Raw genomic sequence first — 25,694 nt, 5'->3', positions numbered from 1 at the left:
TGTTCAGGATGAACAACACTACTATGCCTTTTCTCACTACCAGTTTTCCATCTATGCAATGAAAACTATTGTATAATTAAATCAAGAGGGAATGTGCACTCATTGGCTGGCAGATGTAGAAATTCAAGGACATTAAAGGCTCTTCTTCCTTAAAGGTGCTCTAATGAATTTTTCTCTAATGGAAAGCTTATTCACAGCAGCCAGAATTCCACTGTAAAATACTCTCTTCAAGTAACAGGTCTGCATGCTTAAGAAGCTTGATTCCATGAAGGAAATTGGCTGTTTAAAAATGTTGTAAATAAATTCACACACATACACACACACAAAATTCTCTTCATTTCATTTCACCCAATTAAACTTAACAAAGAAAAACTTAGTTCTGTAGGTTTTGTGTGTGTGTCTGTGTATGGTGTGAAACAATCTTTTACCTTAAAAAAACGTATGCTCCAGATATTATTGTAACATGCCTGTCTAATAATAAACACACAGAGACACAGGTACAAAAGGGAGGGGGAAGAGTGGAAATCAACATCCAAAGATTTGTTTACTCTAAGTCACCATAAAGACTTAAGAATTAGTAGTATATAACATTTCAGTAAACTGTATTGTAACAATGTAATAATTTTGCAATAGAATAAAAAGCTCATTCAAGAACAGCCAAGCAGCTGTTCTGGCAAAGTTAATTTGTGCTGCCAAACAAGGAATACAAAGGCAGATAAACAAGTCTTTGCAACTGTTGCTTGATGTCTCATTTTTAAGTCAAAATTCAGGTGCAATGATCCAAGTCATTCTACATTCCCTAAATCATGCAAGCTTTCAGCAATTTCCTTGCAAATTCTAGAGGCAGCATGGCAATCTTGCAAGATTTGGCAATTTCTTTCTGCTTTTTAAAAAAAAGATAAGTTGAGTATTTTATTTTGAATTAATAGGGAAATGGAAGAAACATACATCTAAAACATAAAGACTATAACTTCCAAAGATAACATACATAGAAATATTTAGAATGGTAATGATTTCAAAGGACCTAAATTATAACTAAAAACATTTGAACCTGAAGTCAATGTCCATATAACTTCATTAACTATGAATTACAGTTTCAAACTATTATAATAGCTACTTAAGAAAAAATTTTGGAAGCCAAACCATACATTCTCTAGAAAAACTTGGATCCAATGTAATAATAATTATACTATATTGCTTGTTTAGATTGGCTTAAAGGAGGTGAACAGTATGATACTCTAACAGAATGCAGCCATAATAACTGATGTATTTTCTTAAATATGTTCATACTGTTTTTCGAAAATGAGAAAATAAACTTGAAAGACAATCAACAAGAACTTAAATGCTTCCTAACTTTATCCAAACATTCAAGTCATCTAATTAATGTTTTCAGAAAAAGTTTAAGAACATTTTAGTGCTTTAATAAAGCTGCCCATGCCCTTACATTCATTAAGCTGTTTTTCCAAACATAAAAAATAGGAAAAGGTTGTTAAGATGGAAAATTAAAGACTTGTAGTGGAGACACTACCACAATAAACCTCTCCTAGGAAACTGCTATAGTGTTCTGAAGCATGAAACAAATTTCAGATTGCTTTTTTTAAATGCATGACTTTGATCCAGTTTGAATGAATACTGTATGTTGTTACTGCAGCAATTTTTTAAAAAAGGGTAATAAAATGGGGGTTTTCTCCAACTACCCTATTGACTTGAATTTCCTTCCCCCACCCCATATATGCACATATAAACTATATATATACATGATGAAATAAAACTGCAGAATTGAAAAGGAAAATAATCCAATCTTCAAAACCGAAATAGAAAAACAGGGTGGGGGGGGAGGCTAGAGAAAGTCAAGGGTTTTAGGCAAATAAGAGTGGGTCTCCTGGGTAGGCCCAGTGGCATGCAGGCTTCCTGCCTCCCACTCCTGAGAAACCTGTATTTTTCTGCCTGCCTCCCCAGGAGTCTCCTGAATCTGGGCTTAGGCAGCTGAAGCCAGTGGTGGGATTCATTTTTTTTTACTACCGGTTCTGTGGGCATGGCTTGGTGGGTGTGGCAGGGGAAAGATACTGTAAAATCTCCAGTCAGAGGTGGGATTTGCAGGTTCTCCGAACTACTCAAAATTTCTGCTACCGGTTCTCCAGAACTGGTCAGAACCTGCTGAATACCACCTCTGGCTGAAGCTTTCTATGATTGGGAGGGGGAGAGAGGCCAGGCTTCTTGGGAGTGATAGGGGAAAGCAGGAAGTTTGTGTGCTGATCACTGGATGCAGACACAGCTGGCCAATGCCTTCCAGTACACAACAGGTTTCCATTTACCGGTGGGCCTGGCCAGCTGAGATCTTTAGGAAATGAGGGGGAGGTGGGAGGAGGCTTCTGTACCATTGGGCCTATTTGGCTGTGGCTTCCAGATCACGGCAGGTTTCCACATGCTGGGCCTCCCTAGCCCCAAGGCACTGCTATGTGATCATTTAACAACTACAAATAGGAAGAGCTAAGATTATGGTTATTGAGCAAGGCAGCCATGTGAGTGTGTGTGTATACAAACACACACACACACACAATCTCTACCAGGTTGTGAACCTTTACACAAGGATGCAACTCATATGCTGTCTCAATTTTTTCTGTCTCTCTTCTTTCTAGAGCATCTTCCCAGAGATTCAGTTTGCTGCAATATTACTGAAGTTTAGGAAAACAATTAAAACCAGATTATTTCAACAGGCCTTTAAGTGAGAAAGGGTTTAAGAAGATTTTTTTTGTGTGTAAAAATACACATTTTATGGGTATATTCTTCTTCTTCAGTATAGGAATATTTTATTATGTAATACTATTCATTGTTTGACTGTTTTTATGGTTTAATCTTATTTATATATGGCAGGATTGCAAGCTTCTCAGATTTATCTCACTATTTGTGTGGTATATAAATATACATACATACTGTACATACATACATACATACACACACACACATCTCAGAGACCACAATGGTGATTGCAGACCATAGCAGGAATCAAAATTTAGAACATAACATAAAAATGGATATCTACAAGTTGAAATATATTTGCTATAATATCTGTAACAGTGATAAGGTATCTATAGCCATCCAGATGTTACTAAACCATAACTCTGATCTGTCAAATCAACATGGAGGACTACAGTAATTATAAAGTATCTGATTTTTCCACTCCTAATTACAATGCTATCTCCTAATGACATGCACAAGAATGCAAATACTTATTACACAACTCATTTTTTCTCATATTCTACATACTTATCCTAGTTTAATACATCAAATATTAAACAAAATAAATGCTGCTTATTATTTCCTAGTAGCCTTTGCAATGGAAATAGTTACAATTTATTCCCTAGGATTTTTAGCTGTACAAATCTATCTTGATATAGGTTAACATATTCATAGTAAATATCAATAACTCTGGAATCATACAGTATACTACTCAAGACTCCAGTTTCACTGAATTAAATGGTTCTTTCTTCTAAGTTAAGTACAAAAGTAAGCAGATATATGATTTCAGCATATTAACTCTTTCAAGTATCATGGAATAACAATTTTTAAATACATTATTCAATGTATACATCACCTTTCTATTTATTGGTTTCTGATCAGGGATTCATAGTACTTAGAAGATGTTCCCTACATGAAACTCATTATCTATATCTGTTTCATCTGTATCTTTGTCTATTTATTTCTTAGCCATTTGTCTTTTCTCCAGTATTGCCACTTATGAAGCCAGAGTTGTGATATTATACAGAACCACATTATTTCTCCAAGACTGTTTATTAGTTCTGGCTTCTTGTCTGACATTTCCTGTTCACACTAATTCTGCCTAATCACTGAATCCAGTTTAGTTGCATGGACACTTCAACCTAGGCAGCTTTCCCATTTTTAGACCATCTCATTAACCAAACAGGCCTCCTGTTGCTCTGTCATTTGTCAGGTGAAATAAAAAGAGAAAAATGTGAAAGACCAAGCCAAGCACTATAAAACTTTTTACAAACCATTGCTACAGAAATTGAACCTTTGCAAAAAAAAAAAAAAAAGCTGTCTCCCTTGCAGAATTTTTATTAGATGTATTTTAACAGTACAGAGGAAAGAACAAGCATTAAATATATATTTGCATGTGTATGTGTACAATCTTTGCATATATTCTTTGTAAGCATTCTGTATCACATTCTTCAAATTTATCTCTCTCACACACATGCATACATACACAGCTAGTTAAGTACCTTAAAAATCAAACCTATCACATTAATATGCGACTTCTAAAATCAAATTAATGAGTTTCACCAATTATATGTTTCTTTGCTCTACAGTTTAGTCCTCACTTAACTTATCTGTTTCTTAGCAACTGTTCAAAGTTACTGAGGGGCAGCCCCCACCCCAAAGCTACTTAAAACCCAATTCGAAAATTCTAACAGTACTCTTCCCCCCTACATTTTGGCACTTGGCAACCAGCTCATCTTTTCAGCTGGATGCACCTAGAAGGAATAATCTTTTAGCTTCTTTCTCTGAAGACAGGCTTGTCTTCAGGGGTGGGATTCAATATTTTGAACAACCGGTTCTGTGGGCATGGCTTAGTTGGTGGTCATGGCTTGGTGGTAATGTGAATGGCTGGGCGTGGCCAATTCAACATTACTTGCAATGAGGCACGCATCTCCTCACCTGGCCTCTCGTGACTGTGGGAATGCTGCAAGAGTCGTAAGTGTGAAAAATGGTCATAAGTCACTTTTTTCAGTGCCATTGTAACTTTGAATGGTCACTCCACACAAGCAAAGTACCAGCAAAGGAGTGGAAAAAAACTCCAGAGAAGTTCCTGAGACAGGAAGTCTAGTCCTGCCAAGAATCTAAAAAGGGTTAACGGAGAGGCAGTTTCTGTAAGCAACACCAGAATGTTTCCTTCCTGCCTTCCTTACAGGATTAGGCCAGTAATTTCTTCTAACAACTGGTTCTCCAAACTGCTTAGAATGTTAACAACCCGTTCTAGCGAATAGGTGTGAACTGGTAGAATCCCACCCCTGCTTGTCTTTCTAGTCATATATAAATAAAACTGACTCTCATTGTGAAATGAACCTTTGATTTCCAACCATTTAAGGCTAGAAGGTTCAAAGTTACTGCAACCTTGGGAAAAGTGACTTATGACCCTTCCTCAAAGTTACAACCATCGCACTACTCCCTACAATTACATTATTGCAAATCTGGATCTTTGGAAATCGGCTCACATTTTACAACATCTTGAGATTACATGATTGTGATTTGCAACCTTTCTAGCCAGCTTCCGACAAAGTCAGTTGGGGAAACTGGATTTCCTTAATGATCATGTGATTCAGTTAAAGACAACCTGATCTGCTTAATAACTGTAATGATTTGCTTAACAACCATAATAAAACGGTCATGAAATCAGGTCTGCTGATATGACTTAATGACCACATTGTTTAGCAATGGAAATTCCAGTCCCAATTGTGGCTGTAAGTTGAGGATTTATGAATTCTTCTAGATTATGCATTGAAAAGTGGTGGCAGCAGAGACTGCAAAGGCCTTCTCGATTTAAATTTGTTCAACAACTGCAACCTATTTAAAAATAAGGCATTGTGTTTGTATTGATTACAACTAGACTAAAGGCTAACATTAGTAGCTGCCCAGCATTACCCTGTGGTAAGATAGGCAGCCAACACGTTTAATAAATAAATAAACATCTTCATGTCACTCTTAGCTTCTGGTGATCTTCTTGCCAGCAATATAGAAGTGTCTTCCATATTGTCTTCTTCCAGGATGTTTTACTTCCCATTCTACAGCCCTGAACCTCCCCTCAGGTATCCCATCTAAGTTCTAATTATGTCTGGTTCTGTTTAGCATCTCAGCCAAACTAAACTACTGAACCATGTCCAGACTAAACTGTTGTAAATACATTTCACTGGCAATGCTTTTGAAGATAATTTTAAAAACCACAGCTGCTACAAAAATAGCATTTTATTTATTTAAAATATTTTTGCCCCCTCTTTATTTGGAAGGAATCCCAGAATGACTTTGCAAAGACCAATCATATGCTCCTAGGGCTTATAATCTAAAATACATGTATATGACACAATTTAATCGAATGAATGAGGAAAGGCAACGGAAGAAACAGCAAGCTCAGGAGGCTGCTCTTGCAGTTTTTATACCAAAAATAGTTCAGACAATATGACAGCATGACAGATGTTAGATCCCAGGAGAGGAAGAAACAAAGGTAAATTGTTATCCGGTGTGAAACTATGGAACAGCCCAAATTCATTTCTGTCTTTTTGCTCTGCATTTTATCAAGAATGTACATATTATACAAACACTCTAAAGTTCTTTGGGGTTTTTTTAAACTATGAAATTATACTTTTGGGTTATATTGTTTATACAGACAGTTGTCATCTCTTTTAAGATGTTGTCCTAAAATGGTGGGCCAGAAATACTTGAAATAATCAACACATCCAGAATATAGTTATTGTGTTGCAGTATCCTGCAAAATTAATGTAGATTTACAGGGTGAAAAGCTGCTACTAGAAACAGATTATTTGAGGAGGGTAGAATACTTGAAGGAAGTTCAGCAGCCCAGTACACACATACTATCCAAGTATACCCACTTCTTTTTTTTTCTTTTTTTTTTACTACTGGGGAAAACTGAACATGCAAAGCTCTATCACATCTTTAGTTTGGCACTGACTGACTGATACTTCGGTTACCAAAGTCTGCCAGCTTTTCATATCATATCAGACTAATTTTCTGAATGTGTAGTCAGTTGGCATTACTCAATTATTATTTAAAGCTCAAAGTATATTGCCACAAAGCAAAAAGTTTTCAAAGAAAATTTACTCACTAAGCTGCAGAGTCATTCAGCTGATACTCCCGGGCACGATTAAAGCAGGCCTGGACTCCATTGTCTGACCACAGCCTCCGAATCACATTGGATAAGTCCTCTGGCATGATTCCCTGCTCCTCTGCAGTGCAAGAGAGTGCAAACAACTGGCGAGCATCATCCTGCGGGGAAAGTAAATTTGAGACATTTAGGATCATGTATTAGCTATGGGCAGAGGAGGAAGCAACCGTCACATTACAATGAAGGTCACATTTTGCCCTTATCCTCTCTAAACTCACAAAAAATTCTTCCCAAAGTGAAGCATATTTTGCAAAGGAAATAAAATGCCATTTATAAATGCATATCACGAAGAAGTCTATGCCTGATAACTTTTATGGGTAAACAGTTGACAGCTGAATCCTGAAATTGAGCAAGGTCGATCCTGAATAGTATTTGGGAGCGTGCTACAGAAAGAATTCCAGTGATATGAAACCTGGCAAGGAGTTCAATCTGATAACAGTGTGAAAATGTTTATATACAGGTAGTCCTCGACTTACAACAGTTCATTTAGTGACTGTTCAAAGTTACAATGGCACTGAATAAAGTCTCTTAAGGCTATTTTTCAAAGTGACAACCTAGCGTCCCCAAGGTCATGTGATCAAAATTCAGCTGCTTGGCAACTCGTTCATATTTATGACAGTTGCTGTGTCCTGGGGTCATGTAATCACTTTTTGCGACCTTCTGACAAGCAAAGTAAATGCGGAAGCCAGATTCACTTAATGACTGGGTTACTAACTTGACAACTTCAGTGATTCACTTAACTGTGGTAAGAAAGGTCATAAAATGGGTCAAAACTCACTTAACTAATGTCTCAATTTTGAGCTCAATTGTGGTCATAAGTCAAGACTTCCAGTAGTAAGAGACTAAAGCCCTGTGTAGATATTACTGTACAGTATTGTCTATGCAGGTTCTCAGTCGTCCAGGTCATGACTATCCTTGAGGTACTTTCCAAAAAGGCCACTGGACTTCCTTGATTTTTCTTGAAGATGTTTCACTTTTCATCCAAGAACTTTCTTCAGTTCTAGCTAACTGATGGGAAATGGAAAGGACTTATTGATATATTAAATCTTTTTCATTCCCCATCAGTTAGTTGGAACTGGAAAAACTTCTTGGATGAGAAGTGAAACATTTTCAAGAAAAATCAAGAAAGCCCAGTGGCCTTTTTGGAAAGCACCTTCAGGATTATACAGAATTGCTCTGAAAGAGGCTGATTTGATATTGACATAATACCAAATGGAAAGTCTACTTGGCAGTTGCTACCAAGGCTTTGGAACTCCCTAAGAAGAGGAGGGAGAGACAGTGTAGATGTATCTAATGACCCTTATTTCAACTATGAAAAAGCATTCTGGTTCAGATAAATGTTACGACTTTTAAATTATGATCTAGAAGGTGTTCTTTTTCAGTATCATGGAATTTTTAATTAATGAGATTTGAGTTTCAATTACTGTATAATATTTTTTTACTTTTTAATACTCTGGATGTTATTTTCATTGAAATAAGAAGCAAACCTAATAAAGGATCTGATCACGCTGAAGAACATGCTAAGGAAGGAGTTAATTTTCATACTAGGGCAGGAGTGACTTCCCAATTTGGAATAACCAAATTCATTGGCTATGTAAACTGGAGGAAATGGGAATTATAGTATGCCACTTTGGGAGGATGTTCGTATGGAGAAGAAAACTTTAAATTCAGACAATGCAGAGCAGATAATCTTGATATAGTAGGGGAAAAAATGGGTGTACATGGTCTTATGTCGTTGGCACTGGTAAGCTAATTTACACTTGTTCTTACAGATAACAGAGCATCCATTGATTGGGATGATGCTTCTGTTGCTCGTCTGATAGGCTGGGCTTTGAGAGGACGCTCCTCCTCCTCCACGGGACTCCTCCCTAGCATCCCCTGTTTGGGCAAAGTCAAAGTGATGAAATATTTCTTCTCCTTCACCCTTTCTAATACTTGGCCAGAATAGCATCCCACCAGACGAATAAGGGTGAGGATGAATGCTCTTCCCAGCTCACAGAGAAAGGGAGTGTCAGGTAAGTACCAACGCCCCTTCTCCAGATGAGCTGTTCAGGGCATCTATTGATTGGGACATATCAAAGCTTGGCGTGTCCTACGGGAGGGCTTCAGTTTGGTTTGGATTCCCCTTTTTCTTGGTCCCAATGGATCCTTTGTAACACTCTCCTGTCAAAGGCAGCCTTTGGCGAAGGCATCATTCTAATAGTTTCTAAATAAAAGGCGATGGTGAGGCCCATGTTGTCGCCTTGTAAATTTTCTCTATTGAGGCTTGTGGCCCATGTTGTCAACGTTGCAGCGCTCCAGGTCGAATGAGCAGTGATGCCCCTGGGTACAGGAAGAGACTGTGTCTCGTAGGACTTGGGAATTGTGCTCTCAGCCACTTACTGGTCATTGAGGAAGAGGTCTTGCACCCAATGGTGGGTGGTTGAAAAGAAACAAAGAGAACCTTCGTTTCCTAACACAAATTGTGCAGTTGAAATATATGCAGAAAGCTCGCCTTACATCTAGATTGTGGCATTGTGGTCAGATTTTATGTCGGTTTCAGACAAGCATACAGGAGTATCAGTTCCTATGGTCTGTGGAAACCCAAATTTATCTATAGGTGAAAGATGGATCTAGACTAAGGACCACTCTGTCTGTGTGAAAAATACAGAGCTCCTGTCTAACTGACAAGGCTACTAGATCCAAGATGTAACTGGCCGATGTAATGGCAACCAAAAGAACCACCTTGTACGTTAGGAATGGAGACTCGTGGTCTACATGGGCTCAAAGGGAGTTTTCTTGAGTGCGGTAAGGACCTTGTTGAGGTCCCACATGTGATATCAATGCACTATAGGAGGCCATAAGTTTGTAGCCCCACGCAAGAAACTGCATACGCGTGGGTGATGAAAAATGGTCTGCAAGTCACTTTGGGTGATGACCGATGCTAAGGACTCTCCTTTGCCTGTTTATATGAACAAGATAATAATGAAATGTCATTTAAATAACACTGCCATCTAACAGGTGTTCCCCTGAGATGGACAGCCAGAGCCATCAGAACCTTCGTAAGAATCTTGGGCAGATGACAACCCAAAGGACAGTGCAACGTATTCAAAACGTTGAGTATTATAACAAACACTAAGAGGTTTGCTATGTGAGGATCTAATTGGAATGTGTGGATAGGCCTCCATTAAGTCAATGGAGGGTAGAAAGTCACCCCTTCTGAAGCTCAAAAGTATGGCATTCAGTATACTCATCTTAAGCCTCCTATAAACTAGGGACCGATTAAGTCATTTAAAAACTAAAATTGCCCCAGCTGAGCCGGTGCCAGAGGTCAGTTGCCTGGATCTCCAATAAATGAACAATAGCTGTCTCCATCATGCTCCCTTTAACAGGATCCCCTGGAGAGAGGGCAAGTAATGCAAAGGTTCCAGGGAGAGGATGGAAATTCTATAGCCAGGCCTAATCATCTGATATCTCTAACCCAGGAAACAGAGGTAGAGGCATCCCATCTGTCCGTGAAAGGCTTGAGCCTTCCACCAATAGGGGCACAGTTGTGAGGTCTATGTTGTGCCTCAGAGACCTCTATTTCATGTTCCTCAAGAGATTCTTTTGCTCTGCCCTCCCCTTCAGTATCTATCTCCAGATTGGAAACTATCCGACTCTTGGTGATTCATGCGTCCAGACAGTCCCTGGCTGGAAAGAAAAGTCCCTGGTAGAGGGAACGAAGGAACCCTCCAAAAAGCTGGGAAGGACTATTTTGGGGTCTATGAAAAGAGAGGAATTTATTTTCTGCTTCTAGTCTCTATCAGAGATGGGTCAGGGGCACCACCAACCAAATTATCTCCCTATATTGGGAAGGAAGCAAGCTTCCATTAGTTGTGTGATATCTGCTTGCCAATGTCTGAGCCCTAGCAATAGGCGAGGAGTAACCTGAGATGTCCTGGCTCGAGCAGATAATTTAATAGAGTTTTGCGGCATCCTTGTGCACCCTGATGTTGGAATTTGAGATAATCTCCCTCAGATGGTAGAGCTACCTGAGAGATGATCTAGTAAAAAAAGGGATGAGGCATATGCCGCTCTTATGGCCCCCACATCAGATTGACATGCCCTACATGGAGACAACTTGACCCTATATATTCTTTAACTTGAGAGCCTCTTCTGCTTCAGTTGGAATTGCAGAGGAGGAGGATAATTGCCATTATTGTTTTATCTACTATCGTGATGAGAAATTTAGCAGAATCAGAAAATCAAATTAAATTTTTTTCTATCATATCCTATAAGAGACCCCTTGTTTCTGGACGAGGTCCAAGAACCTCTGTGGGACAGTTATGACTTCCTCTTACATTATTGGTTGGGAGAAGATTAAATCGTCTGACCCCCCTTACAGTAACGATTGCTGGGCCGAGGGGAATGGAATATCAAGACGGGCAGTAGTTTTTTTTCTTGAAACAACAGAGACTTGAAAAAATTCTGAGGGCGAAACAGACCTGAAGGTCGGTGGTCTGGCTTAATGCCTTCAATGTCTGACATGTCCCCCTTTTTTAGGGGATCCACCTCTGACAGATTTTGGTCACTGTCGTGAATAGACCCTTCCTCAACCTGTTCCATCTGGTCTCTAGTTCTCCCTCATCCTGTGCATCATGTGAATGTGTAACTGGATTATATAATACTCCTCTGAAGGAGGTACCTGCTGGTAATGAAGGTCCGTTCTGCATAGTAACTAAATCAAGTGAGAATCGAGGTCAGATTGTGGAGGCTGCCTAGCCATCAACTTCTACTGTACCCCGGCTGCGATGCCCCTTCAAGTCACCATGTCCCTCCAGGCCTTCAATTTGTCAGGAATATCCTCTGGGAGGAGGTATTCTGGCGTGGTCCCACAACTGTCTGTCAGGCAAGTAGCATTGCTGAAGGCCTGGGCTGAACCGGTCCCTCTGAGGCTCTCCTGGATGGCATTGAGAGATTCAGGGATGGAGGCAAGGTGAAGTATGGAATGCTTCACAAATTTGCATGTCATCCTTGCGCAGGGGCCATGCTAATCTTCTCTGTATCATTCCAATTTTAGTATATGTGCTGCCGAAGCAAGCACTCTGGAACTGGGACCGGCCTGTTTGGGGAAGAGGACTGAGACTTCTGTTCAACCTCCCTCATGCATTTTTTTTTTTAAAAAATATGCTTATCTAACGCATTTTGGCGTCTCTTGGCATCCTTTGTTGCCTTAGAGGTCTCCTCAAGGACGTTTTGACCTACTCTGAATTGATTTATTGTCCTCTGGGGGTATTTTTGGTTGCCCTTGAAGATTCTGACCTAAAGCCCACGAGGCGAGATTATCTATATCTATATATCTATATATGTATGCGATATTAATGGACCGTTGACTGGTCCAGAGGCCTGATGTAAACAGAGGCAGGGAATCCTCTTGATATTTGCTCCCCCACTTTTTTGGGTAAATTCAATTTGTTATTATTATGTTATTATTCATATTAATATTGATATCATTAATATTATGTTATTATTGATAATATTTTTGTTATATCTGTGCACAGCTACAAACATAAATTGTTGTGCTGTTACCAAACTCATAATTAGATGACTGAATATGGAATCAAATTGTGAAGCCAAATAGAGAACACCTTTCAGGATCTGTATTACAATTGGGTGATCCTGTAGTCACTGGCCCTCAACGGCTTCCTGTCCAGGTGGACACAGGCCTTGGCACTCGCTGTTACTGTGCTGCTATATTCTGTGAGGGCTGCCAACTTAAAAAGGAAGCCCGATAGTCAATCTCAGAAAGAGGTCCGCAATCAGAGTAAATGTCCCCTGGACCCTCACAGAGAGATCCTTGTGAGGGGAAGTGGCCTCTCAACAGATAATGCCATGGAATTCTTATAAACAAAATGATGCCGGCGTTGTTTTAGTCATCAAGATGTGGCATCAACCATCACCTCTTATTGTGAGCTGATGCGAATCTAACTAGAATTTGAGAATTTGAGCAGGAGAACTCTTGAGTCCTCTGGCTCCACCCAATCAATAGCCCTTGTTCCTTCTATATACCTTGCGGAGGTATCTCTGGAACTACAGAATCTCCTGTGGAGAGATACCTGAGGGTAAGGATGCACTGTCCTGCTTAGTGACCGGAGTTATAGGGAATTCCAATCGGAAGGAGCGCTCTGTTGTTGGCCAGAGCAGTATGCTGCACCCCCGCAGAGATACCTTGGCATATTGCTAATTCCATCCATAGTCTCATCTTTGTGGGGATCTTTTCCGGTAAGTCATCATCTTGACAGAATCTGGCCGTTATTGGAGCAATGTGGCCACAGAGGCACTTCGTGTCACTTGTACTGATCTAGATGGGCTACTGATCTTGTGCAGCTGCGCTGCATCTGGATTACACAGACAGATCCAGGAGTGGTTGCAGAAGGGGATTGGAGTCGAAGTAGGCCTGGTGCAGATGAGGTTTGAGAATTTTCTTCAGCCTCCCACACGAATCTCTTCATGTGCTTTTCTAGTACCTTATGGCTCTTGTTAGCATCTTTTTCTGCTCATAGGAGGTACCCTTAGAATGCTTTAATTTGTTTTAAGAATTTGACACGGCTCTTGAGCTACTGCCGCTTGCCATTGTGACCTCTTATTAAATTTTACTGTTAATGAGGCTGATACGTTGGGCGGTTGGCACGCCCAGGGGCCTGAACCAGCAATGGCCAGGGAACCCTAAAACAATGCTCCCCAGTTTTGTATAATCTTATGTAAGAATATTGAATTCTTATTCTTGTTCCTATTATTATTATTGTTATTATTATTTTGTTATTAATATTATTATTTCCGAATTAGACAAATTTGGAACACCTCATAGGCCTAGAAAGGAGGAATTGTTGAAATAAGATGTAGGCCTGCGACAGCTTTCTGCACAGGCGGACACGGGCCTTGGTGCTCGCTGTGGTGCTGCTGTTTAATTCTGTGAGGGCATAAGCCAACAGTTTCTTCCTTAATGAATAAGGGTCCAAAATAGAATAATTTTATCTGAATATCTATATACATACATACATACATACATACATACATACATACATACATACATACATACATGTATTAGGGTGATTTCCCCCGGATTCCAGGAAGGAGACCCCTGCTTGGGGGAAGAAAAGCCTCTCACAGTTCCAGAAATAAAATGCAGATCACTACCACATGGTTAGTGAGTCTGCAATGGCACCGACCATTATCTCTTTAGGCGCGTAATGAGTTAAATCAACTCAGCAGCACTTCCGCGCCTTGTGGGGAGTCGATACTGCAGAGTTTCCCCTTGAATAAAAAGGCGCAGTGGGGCAGATGGGCACTGATGCCCCCACCCCAGACGGTGTTCCCAGGGGAGAGAGAGAAGCCTCAGACCCTTTTAAAATGAAGCTGCTCCAATCGGGTGTGGGAGGCGGCGATTGTAGCAGCTCAGCTTGAAAAGGTCATAATGGTACGGGCCAAGAAATGTGAGTTGTTAACCCTGCAGCTGAGGCGTTATCGCCTCCGATCATCCTGGGGGCAAGAGATCATTATTTGAAGCTATGGTGAGCTCCCTCGGCTCGAGTTATATGCCGTAGGGAGCTGCTTGACTCATTGAAACTAAAAGCCTTAAAGGATTTGTTTAGAGTTTAAAAGCAAACCTTTTTGATGTCTCTTTTTAAAGCTTTTGCTATTCCGGCCAAGGGAAAGGAAATTAAGCTGCCTATATCCACGAAGGCTGAGCAAAAACTGGGGGTGCTAGGGAGGAGTCCCGTGGAGGAGGAGGAGCGTCCTCTCAATTAAAGCCCAGCCTATCAGACAAGCGACAAAAGCATCATCCCAATCAATGGATGCTCTGAACAGCTCAACTGGAGAAGTGCTTGTTTACAAATATATAAATTCTTGGTTGCTTGAAATGGTTCAGAATTAGCCTGTGCATTCATTTACTTTACTAACTATGAAAGATGATTTACTAGACCTCACTGTTGCATCTTCATAAACTTCCAAATAGTCATCTCCAAATAATTTTGGAGAAGCATAACGATTTGTCTCATAATGGTTTGCTCTGCTTGTGACCAACATTAGCCAGTTTCTTCAGAAAGTTAGGTTGCTTTGCCAACCAGATTACTGAACTGTTAGTGGTAAGTCTCCTAACTTTCAATCATGATGAGATGCAGTTATATCTGGTAATCGATAGGTTTCCCATTCCTGATACAAAAAAATGTTTTCCTCTGACAAGTGATTTTTGCAGAAATACTGCATGTTTGTTATACAGAATACTCCTTCTAGATATATCAATCACATTCAATCATTAAAATTAATATTAACTTTTTTCCAAAGAAAATCACTGTAAAACAGAGATATGAAAGCCTTGTAAAGAACTGACAACCACGACTTTCTCAGCATCAAGGCATTTTGTATCAGAATGAATGAATGAATGAATGAATGAATGAATGAATGAATGTCAGACTGCAAGTTGGGATACAAAGGCATATTCCCATGAATTACTTCAACCCCTCTCTGGGGGCAACAGAAAAGGCAGTCTTTTAAAATAAAGGGGTCTGTTCCCCATAGAGTCTGATTCAAATTTAAAATCTCTTAAGAAGCTGGAGAAATCCAGTGAAGTAAATTGGGAATCCTTATTCCAGGAAGCTTGTATTTTTATAGATTCAGGTAAAACATACAGCTGGGAATATGCAATAAGATTTTGATTTATGATTTCTGGTGGTGCTAAGTCTCACATTGTCATGCCTCTATACCATTATGAAAAAAACTGCTTAAATGCTGCCTACATTTCTACTTCTTGCTTATATTCCTGAAGTTATACTTTCTTTCTTTATAATTTCTTGAGGTCTGTAAAAAGTCATTTGAAATAAAAGTAAATTGAAAATATGCATTTGAGGGTTCTAATAGGAAGCACTTCACTTGCACTTTATTTTATATTTTTTCTTGCCCCTTCATGCCTACATTTTAATATTTTTTTACTTTTAGATTGTATTTTTTTAAAAAATCTCCTGCAGGCCCAATGGGATTATGACTGCCATCATTAAGTGATATGGTTATAAAGTGTGACATCACTTGACTTTACAGCCCAATGATGGCTGTCCCAGTTGTTGTTGTAACTCCAGGACTGTGAAGGTCACTGTACTATTTAAAAAAGCAGACATCATCTGCAACAATTACAAACTTTCCAAAGTAAACATAATTTTGATCTAAGCGGTGTAATGTTGTAACAGAATGGCTCCTTCTCAGTGAATTTCTTGAAAAAAAAAACCACAATATATATACAGATGCTTATAGAAATTAGTGTTTAGAATGTGCATAATCCTTGTTTTTATCAAATTTGTCCAATATAAAAGAGATGTTCCTTCCAATCATTTAAAAAAAACAGGCAATATATTTATATTTTAAAAAACAAACCCAAGTTAGCACAAAATGAAGTGAGCTTATTCAAGTATACTACACTGATGTATCTCTTTCCCAGGAAGCAATCCCTGTACTGTACTTGGGTTTCTGTAGTATTGTAATTCTAAAACATTTAGTGAGTGGAAAATTCCCTACCATTTAGGACCAGAACTATTTTTAAAAAGGAAAAGGAAAATAGAATAACTGGGAAATGGCTATGAAAGTCTGTATCACAATACTCTCCCAATATATTATTCCTAATTTGTCCTAATGCATTTGGAAAGGCTTTTAATACGTATCTGTTAGTGAAAGAAAATAACATATACTCCCAAATTTGATATTTCATTCTTCTCTGAATAATTTCCAGTAAGCCCTCTGTCTTTCAACTTCCACCTTGCATTATAATTCCAGAGAACACAGGTGATGTGTGATGTCATAAAGTTTGGTTGCAAGCTTATACTTGAACAAATTTGCATCTAAGAAGAATTGTGCTGAATTAACTCTGAGGTGATGACTTAGTTTTTCAGTTATGCTGTATTTGTTATAGAGAGCAGCTCCGTCATTCATTTTCATTCTGTCATCATATTGACTTTTTCTAAGATCCTTCTAAACTTGTGATCTATACATTATCGATCTTAGGGGAAAAATGATTTTCCACTGATGCCTACCGTGTTTCTCAGAAAATAAGGCCCCACCGCCATGGTTCTCAGAAAACAAGGCTCCACCGCCACTGAGGCCGACATCCACACCGCCGCTGCCACCTGCCCGCTGACCCGGCCTGCACCCAGCACCATACCCGGGTCTGAAGCAAAGGCATTTGGCGAGGGTAGGGAGCTCTCCGCGCTCTGCCATGATCGACCGTTAGAAGCGGCTGGTGGCAAGGCGTGGCTGTCTGCGGGGTGCTCCTAACGGCAAGCCCCCCCCCCCATTTCACATGTTTTAAACTAGGCCTAAATTTGGGGGGAGGGGCTTAATTTCACCTTATGCATGCTGGGGCTTCCTATTCGGGGGGGGGCGTATTGTTGGAGAAACACGGTAGTATTTTGGGCTTTGTGCTGCACTCATTGATTAAAGAGGAAGTAAGAGGAAAGCCAGATAAATTTGCCTGCATGACAGGAACCTAATTGATAGGAAACTTTATCCTCAGTTCAGAAATTAGCATTATATACCTTGCAATATCCCAATTTCTCCAAAATCTGGACTATAATTTAGTAAAAATGGAAAGCTTCTCACTGTTTTGAGATAATATTTGCTGCAAAAATGATCCTATTTTGTGCTAATTTTCTACTATTGAGCAAAGAATAGGATACACCAGGATAGGCTGCAAATCAGACAGATGCCTAATTAAGATGCTAAATTTTGAGGAAATAAATAAATATTTATATAATTATTAATCTAATTTGTATTGTTGTCTATCTCACAAAAAACAACTCTAGGTGGTGTACAACAACCTGATAAAACCAGACATATGTAAACAGTCATTATAAAAATAAAAGAATCAGTATTAAAAAATACTATTAACAGCATAACATACAAACTCTGGCCTAGGCAGAGAGAGAATGAGAAATATCCACCTCAGTAGTGGAGCCATTTAGACATGTCTTCGGTTCCCTGTGATTCCCAGGTTTGGTGACATAACCAGATCTTGAGGGACAGCAAGAGGAATTGGGCTAATATAATTTTGGGGAAAAAATGTTCCATAAAGTGGCACTGACCAAATGAACATTCCTAGCTGATGGCACAAAACAAACATATATTTTGGGATGCCTTGTTTTATTAGGAGTGCCATTGGATAGCAGAATAAAAGTTCTTTGTGAATGGATTAAAGGTAAATGTGAAAGATAGACGGAAGGAAGAAAAATAAGATTCTATAAAAGTAATCAGTCCCTAAAACATCTAGCTAGAAGCCAGTCACTAAATGTCTTACATTCTTTGAAGACAGAAGCTGGAAAACTCTAAAATGAGCAAATATCTAACTATGTCAGTTTCTCTCCAGCTTCCATTTTTGAAGACATCAAGACTGAACTATGTGATAATCTGATTACAAAGACCACTCTGATCCAAGGACAGACCTGCCAAGTTTTTCTCCTCCTCTCCAGAACAAAGTATTTTAGAATACTAAGACTAGCCTAAAGGTTGAATCTAAACAAAATTGTTTCACCCTTTTGATGGGTAATTTCTTCCTTTCTATCCAGCTTCCAAAATTTTATCCAAATCACTATTTCACAACACTTTGAATTGGTAATTGGAAAAATTAGAGGCACTGATATCACCTCAAATAGGTTTTCAAAAAGTCCTGAATCAATTCATTCCTCTATGGTTTTAATGTTTGTAACAATGTGGTACATGAACCTACTGTTTCTTTTAAAACCAATCATTAGATTGTAGCTTTTTACTCAAAGAGCAGCACAGAGAACTTACTTCCTCTATATAGTTTCATTTTGAGCACTGTGTTGGGAAAGAAAAAAAAATTAAAAACAGCAGTTTTCTGCATGATTAATGTTATTAATCCATCTTTTAAGAGGCCACCTCCCTGCTATAAAACTTGAGCAAGTAACAGCACTAGATGTCCAAAAATGTTGGCTGATTTTCATATTGTCAGTATCCATTTCAATAGAATAGTTGAGTGAAAAACACTGTTTGAAGCGGCCCTAAAGCCACTTCACAATCACAAAGCAAACAGCACAACTAACTTTGCACAACATGGTTTTTACTTAGTGCAACCCCAGCTGACAAAGTACAGCTCATTGAGCTACTTCCTGTAAGGCTTAAAAGGTTGAGCTTATATACAGAGGCATCCGAAGAAAGAAGAGTGGATGGGGGAGTAGTTGTTCCCATTTTGACCTGAGTGACTAGGATTCTAGACACGTCCTTGCTATAAAACTAAATAATTCCTTGCCTCCTCCCAAAAAAGCTTAATCATATTTATGTCACCAGGCCTTAAGAAGCATACCAAGTTGATTTTGTAGAAAAAGCCTGGAGTCCATTGTTTTTAAACTGAAAAAGTAATCTATGTAAAATATATATATTTAAAAGATTCCAAATGTCATTAGTTTCTTCTTCTCATTTAGTGTTGTACTAGCTAAGGTTAGAGCTATTTACAAGTCTTCCCTATCCAGCAAGCAATGTTTACAGAAAACAAGCACCATTTTTCAGAACTGGATGAATAAATACCTCCTCAATATTTTAGACAAGAACAATGTGATACCCACAGAGGAAGTTAATAAACAGTAAGGAAATAAAAAAGAAAACTAACTGCTCTAGAAGGATCACCAAAGTCAATCTGCAGGTTACCCATGGCTTTGATTATAGCCATGATGGATTGGATGGTGTTGCTGTAAACCACTGCTTTGTATTGTCGGCACTCCTCTTCTGAATATCCATCTTCATGGATAATCCTGGAAAGGAACAGAAGATTTTTTTTAAAAAATCAGTGTATTATGTATCGACAAAGGATTTAACATTATTTTGTAAAAAATACTTCATTAAAGACTCTTTGCTATAATGTAATGTCACTAATATGAAATGAGTTTGCCTTCTGCTTTTGCCCATTCCTGAGCTAACCCACAATTAGTGACAAGAATATGCATGAGACTATGTACAAGGCGGTATCAACAATATGCTAATGCTACCCAGTTGAACATTTCCGCCAAGGGTCCAAAGTGAAGTTGTTGAGGTTCTGTCCCAGTATCTGGAGGTTGTGAGGGTTAGGATGGAGAAGAACAATCTAATAATTGAGGCTTAATACTGCCAACACTAAGCAGTGATGGGTTGTGAGTTGTGCATATCCAGGAACTGGAATGTTGTCATGTTTGGTTCTGAACAGTGTGACACTTCCCCTTTCAGACTTAGTGCAGAATCTGAGGGTTCACTTGTATTCACAGTTCTTAGTCAAAGAGTAGGGGGCAGCTGAGGTTGCTGGGCCTTTGTACAACTGTGAAAAGAGAACTCCACCATATGGTACAATAGCACAGCGAACATTTCACTTTTCCACTTTAAAGCTTCCACAGTTCACATCAGCCCTCAGTTCTATTTCCTGCAGTCCCCAGAGGCCCTCAGGTTCATGTTTGTGAAATTCAGTAACAAATTACCAAACATCAGCAACGTAATTTTCCTCTGTTTTCTGGTAGAAAACAATACAGTGGCTTAACTTTTAAAATGTTTAGCGTATTTATAAAGCAAAAAAAGCCAGAAAACCTCAAAAATGAAGGAAAAGTGGAAACATTTACTGATCATGGTAAAACAACTGGACAACTTAATGGTTCTTAAGTGTTAAAAACAAGTCTTTTTTTTAAAAAAAACAACGTGTTAAGCCTCTGGCTAATGTAAAGCAAGAGGAAAACAATGGTTTTAATTGTCTTTGATAAAGCAGGATTACTCAAATTTGCAAAGAATGCTAAACATTACGGGGATATTAACATCTTCCATTTAAACTTCCTAGGAACTAGAATAGCAAGGCATGTTATCAATGCAGATATTACCTAGTCATCATGGATAACAGAAGTTCGATTAATTATAACTAGCACTCAATTTTAGAGAAAATTTATCTAATTTTCTAAAGTCATCTTCTGGCAGTGAATACCTAAGTGGAAAACTACTGTATTTCCCAGATCTCCCATCAATTAGCTTTATTGGATCAACCTTTCTTTTACTTAAAGCATTCAAATACCGTAACCATTCCTAGCAATGTAAATGCTCTATTTCTATAAGCTAGTAACTTGAACTAAATTGACAAACATTGAGTACAAGGTTCAAGTATCCCAAAGCGGATGCCCAATGAACACTACTGGGTTCAGAGTGAAAACAGAGTTGTTCCTGGAGCTCTGCTACATGGTTCAACTGAGGCTTTAGCCTCCATCTGAAAGGTGACAATGGCCTCGAATAAGATCATGCTAATGTAGACAATCTATATGTAAGGATCTGAGAGGACCACCTGGTTTTCAGTGGAACCCCAGTAATGAAACAGCATAGGAGATCTCCAAAGCACAACTGGAAGAAAATGAAGAGTGTCCCTGATTAAACATAGGGAAAAGGCTTTCTTAAGATTACCTTATGAGAAGGGAAGTAAAATATACAGATGAAACTCAAAAAATTAGAATATCGTGCAAAAGTTCATTTATTTCAGTAATACAACTTAAAAGGTGAAACTAATATATGAGATAGACTCATTACATGCAAAACAAGATAGTTCAAGCCATGATTTGTCATAACTGAGATGATTATGGTTTACAGCTCATGAAAACCCCAAATCCACAATCTCAGAAAATTAGAATATTCCATGCAATCAATAAAACAAGGATTGTATATAGAACAATATCAGACCTCTGAAAAGTATAAGCAAGCATATGTACTCAGTACTTGGTTTGGGCCCCTTTTGCAGCAATGACTACCTCAATGTGGCATGGCATGGAAGCTATCAGCATGTGGCACTGCTGAGGTGTTATGGAAGACCAGGATGCTTCAATAGCGGCCTTCAGCTCTTCTGCATTGTTTGGTCTCATGTCTCTCATCTTTCTCTTGGCAATGATTCTCTACGGGGTTCAGGTCAGGTGAGTTTGCTGGCCAATCAAGCATAGTAATCCCATGGTCATTGAACCAGGTTTTGATGCTTTTGGCAGTGTGGGCAACTGGAAAATGAAGTCAGCATCCCCATAAAGCTCATCTGCGGAAGGAAGCATGAAGTGCTCCAAAATCTCCTGGTAGATGGCTGCATTGACCCTGGACTTAATGAAGCACAGTGGATGAAAGATGACATAGCTCCCCAAATCAACACAGACTGTGGAAACTTCATACTGGACTTCAAACATCTTGCAGTGTGTGCCTCTCCATTCTTTCTCCAGACTCTGGGTCCTTGGTTTCCAAATGAGATTCAAAAGTTGCTCTCATCAGAAAAAAGGACTTTGGACCACTGAGCAACAGACCAATTCTTGTTTTTCTTTAGCCCAGGTAAGATGCTTCTGATGTTGTTTGTTGTTTAGGAGCGGCTTGACAAGAGGAATACGACATTTGAAGCCCATGTCCAGGATCCGTCTGTGTGTGGTGGCTCTTGATGACAATCCTCTCCAGGCTGGGGTCATCCCTGCTGCTTGTGCACCTTTTTCTTCCATGCTTTTCCCTTCCACATAACTTTCTATTAATGTGCTTTGATACATCCAATTTCTTTTGCAATTACCTTTTGAGGCTTTCCCTCCTTATGGAGGGTGTCAATGAAGGTTTTCTGCACAACTGTCAGGTCAGCAGTCTTTCCCATGATTGTGATTCCTACTGAACCAGACTGAGAGACCATTTAAAGGCTCAGGAACCTTTTGCAGGTGTTATGGCTTAATTAGCTGATTAGAGTGGGACACTTTGAGCCTAGAATATTGAACCTTTTCACAATATTCTAATTTTCTGAGATTGTGGATTTGGGGGTTTGCATGAGTTGTAAGCCATAATCATCACAATTATGACAAATCACAGCTTGCACTATCTTGTTTGCATGTAATGAGTCTATCTTATATATTAGGTTCACCTTCTAAGTTGCATTACTGAAATAAATGAACTTTTGCATGATATTCTAATTTTTCACCTGTAGTTATTTTTCCATGAATGTCACCTATACAGAGGGACAACTGGTACCAGTTTATATGATAGAAGAGCTCTCCTAATGCCTTCAGCACTATAGGTGAAATCATCAGGAAATAACTTCATGAACTACACAAATCTTACAGAAGCTCTCCTACAGTTTATCCCTATTCATTACGTGCAAAATTATAATTAGTTCTCATACAGATTAGTTTTTAATACAGTTTCATCACATATAGTTTTAAGAATAAAAAAATATTTAGCAAAGTATGGGTTACATGGCATAGAAGAGTACAATAATTTTTAATTAAAAAACAATGCTTACTTCATCTGTTTTACAATTGTGCTCTTCCCAGACTCTCCCGCACCTATAAATAAAAAGAGAATATCAGAAATGGGCTTTGATACTAGTAGTTGTGCTATATAAATTAAGTTGTTAAAAATATGAACAAGGGTAAAATTTACAGTGTAATTTCCTTCATTGCAATAACCAACATCTTTCCGTTGCAAAATTTTAGAAATCTAAGATTTGGATTATTTAATACTACCTTGGATTCTAGCATTCCCATATAAATTATTTTTTAATGAATCGGATAATTGATCCAAATACCAGTGCTATTACTTTCATTTATTTCCAGTAATTATTTTCCCTTAGCCAATATCTGTTCAATTATATCTGAGAAATCCATATTATGGCTTATCTTCATTTCTCATTATGAACTGATGATAAGAGGGGGAAAAATCACAGAAAAGGAAGTTTCACAGGTCTGTTCAAGTGTCTAAAGAGAATTAATAGTTCTGGGTCTTGTCATATCCATTAGTAATTCTCACCAAATCAATCTTACATAAAGAAGAAATGTGGGAAGTCACTGTACAGGAATTAAATTCCTTATGACACAATAATTTTAGCTAGCAATATTCAAGTTCTGATTGATTCTGCTCAAACCTCTATTCCCACAAAATAAAGTTAGACATATTACATATGCAAAAACCTCAACTTATGACAGGTAATTTAATGACTGTTTGTGGTCACAATGGCCTCAGAACAGGTATTTTTTGGCACTTCTGATCTTTGTAAAATGTGACAATGCTTCAGATCATATGATTACATTTCAGGCCCTTGGAAATCTGTTTGCATTTACAACTGGTTGCCAAGTGTCCTGGATCATGTGATAGCCTCTTGTCAACTTCCCCAAAAAGTCAACTGGGGAACCAGCAGAAGGTTGGAAGCCTTTCTCAGTCTTTCAAAAATACCAATATGCGCTAGTGATTTTTCCCCTCTGAGGTGAGAAGAAAGCAATAGTGATCAAATGTCAGTTTTCGAAAAGCAGAAAAGCTGGTGTTCGCCCGCTGGTCATTGCCCTCTCTACCAGAGAGGCAGAATCACTTCCATTTAGCTTTTTTCTGCTTGAATTTAGAATTTGCTAGCTCAGGCAGCTTTTCAGAATGCTAGAAATAAGTTTTCTGAGGTAGTGAACATAAACAATTCCATCCCTCTGAAGGGGAGGAGAAAGAGCTAGTGAGCAATCACCAGCAACTGAAGTGACAGTCGCTCACTAGCGCTTTCCCTTCTACTCTGGAGGGCAGAACTGAAGTGTTTGCTAACAACCTGAAAAGCTCAAAATGGCTTCTGAACTTTCCAGAACACTCGCACATGCCATTATTCTCCCAAGTGCAATATGGAAAGGGCCTAGCCTCTTGAGTATGGTGGGAGGTTGGTACCCTCTCTCCAGCCCACCAAGTCCATGCCCTCTTACTGGTACTCCACTTAACCTGCTTAACAACTGCAGGTGGGACTGCAGTCATTGAATGAAAGTCACATGGTATCTCACTTAACAACAGCTACCCTCAATAATCCTGATTTGGGGCCCAATTCCAGTGGTAAATTGAGAATTACATATATCTATATTTTTAACTGACTGATGGTGTTAGGTGAAATAAAGTATACAAAATAAACTCATTACTTTCACCAATGAGGTTCATAATCATTGAAAAGAACATGAATGCATACCAACTCTAAAGCTCCGTTTTTTTTTAAAAAAAACCCACAGATAATTAAGTCTCCTCTGACACTTTCCCCAGTCTCTGCTACTGTCCTGGAATTATTTTCTCTGAATCAAGTGAAGTATTAGAAAATCACCAAAAGTAGACTGACAACTCACAACACTGCTCAGAATTGACCAAATAATCATTTTTAAACAAATTAGCTAGAAACTTTGGAGGACCAATTTTCAAATACCACCATGGCACAAAGCTCCTGAATGACTTTCTATCCTCATTTTACTTATTGAATTGTTGAGAGTCAACAAGGGAGAGGGATTTCCTACATTGCTTCAAGGTTCATGAAGGAAAACATGACCCCCAAACAGTGTAGAAATTCAAAAGTTTTGAAAAAAAATGGTTTTTGTTACCTTTGATCCAGGAATTATGAAGAACCAGAAGCTTCATCCACAAAAAAAAGCCCAATTTAAACTCCAGAAAATCTGGCTCTATTTACTAGTCTTGAGATAGACTGCTGAATAGAAGGTAGCTAGACTGATATATTTCTCTATTAGGTCTATGCTATTTTAAGATTTTACAAGATCTATTTTTCTAGCACAGGAAATACATATGTATGTCTGGTGACATTACAGCTTCCTTGGGAGGGAAGAAGGGGCTCCATAGCAAAGATACATGTTACTAATCAGAAAAAAAAATAACTGTGTCTTATTAACACATTCACTAACAAGTTCAGATCTGCAAGCTGTTATCTACAAATGACCAGCTGTTTGAAGCTTCACAAAATATCACTAAGTTCCGGTCTTTCAGATAGGAGAGTTATCCCGCTAATCTAGTTGCTCTT

The 25,694-nt window shown here is 38.7% G+C and overlaps 1 protein-coding gene and 1 non-coding gene across 2 annotated transcripts in view; both read right to left on the bottom strand.

Annotated features, from left to right (window-relative positions):
- GNAI2 (G protein subunit alpha i2) overlaps window positions 1–25,694 on the bottom strand; it is a 108,454-nt gene that overhangs the window by 28,280 nt on the left and 54,480 nt on the right. The window contains exons 2-4 of the mRNA XM_026725631.2: window positions 23,178–23,220; window positions 19,545–19,686; window positions 6,857–7,017 (exon numbers count right to left, since the gene is read on the bottom strand). Of these exons, the coding sequence (XP_026581416.1) occupies window positions 6,857–7,017; window positions 19,545–19,686; window positions 23,178–23,220 (346 nt within the window). The remainder of the gene's footprint in view (window positions 1–6,856; window positions 7,018–19,544; window positions 19,687–23,177; window positions 23,221–25,694) is intronic.
- Window positions 11,875–11,981, bottom strand: LOC113455199 (U6 spliceosomal RNA). The gene has a single exon (XR_003376487.1). It is a non-coding gene; the product is annotated as a U6 spliceosomal RNA (small nuclear RNA).

Source organism: Pseudonaja textilis, chromosome 2, assembly GCF_049901715.1.
Source record: "Pseudonaja textilis isolate UNSWEBS1 chromosome 2, rPseTex1.2, whole genome shotgun sequence".
Lineage (NCBI taxonomy): Eukaryota > Metazoa > Chordata > Lepidosauria > Squamata > Elapidae > Pseudonaja > Pseudonaja textilis.
Note: the sequence above shows the minus strand (reverse complement) of the source record. Positions and strands in the feature narration are given on the sequence as shown.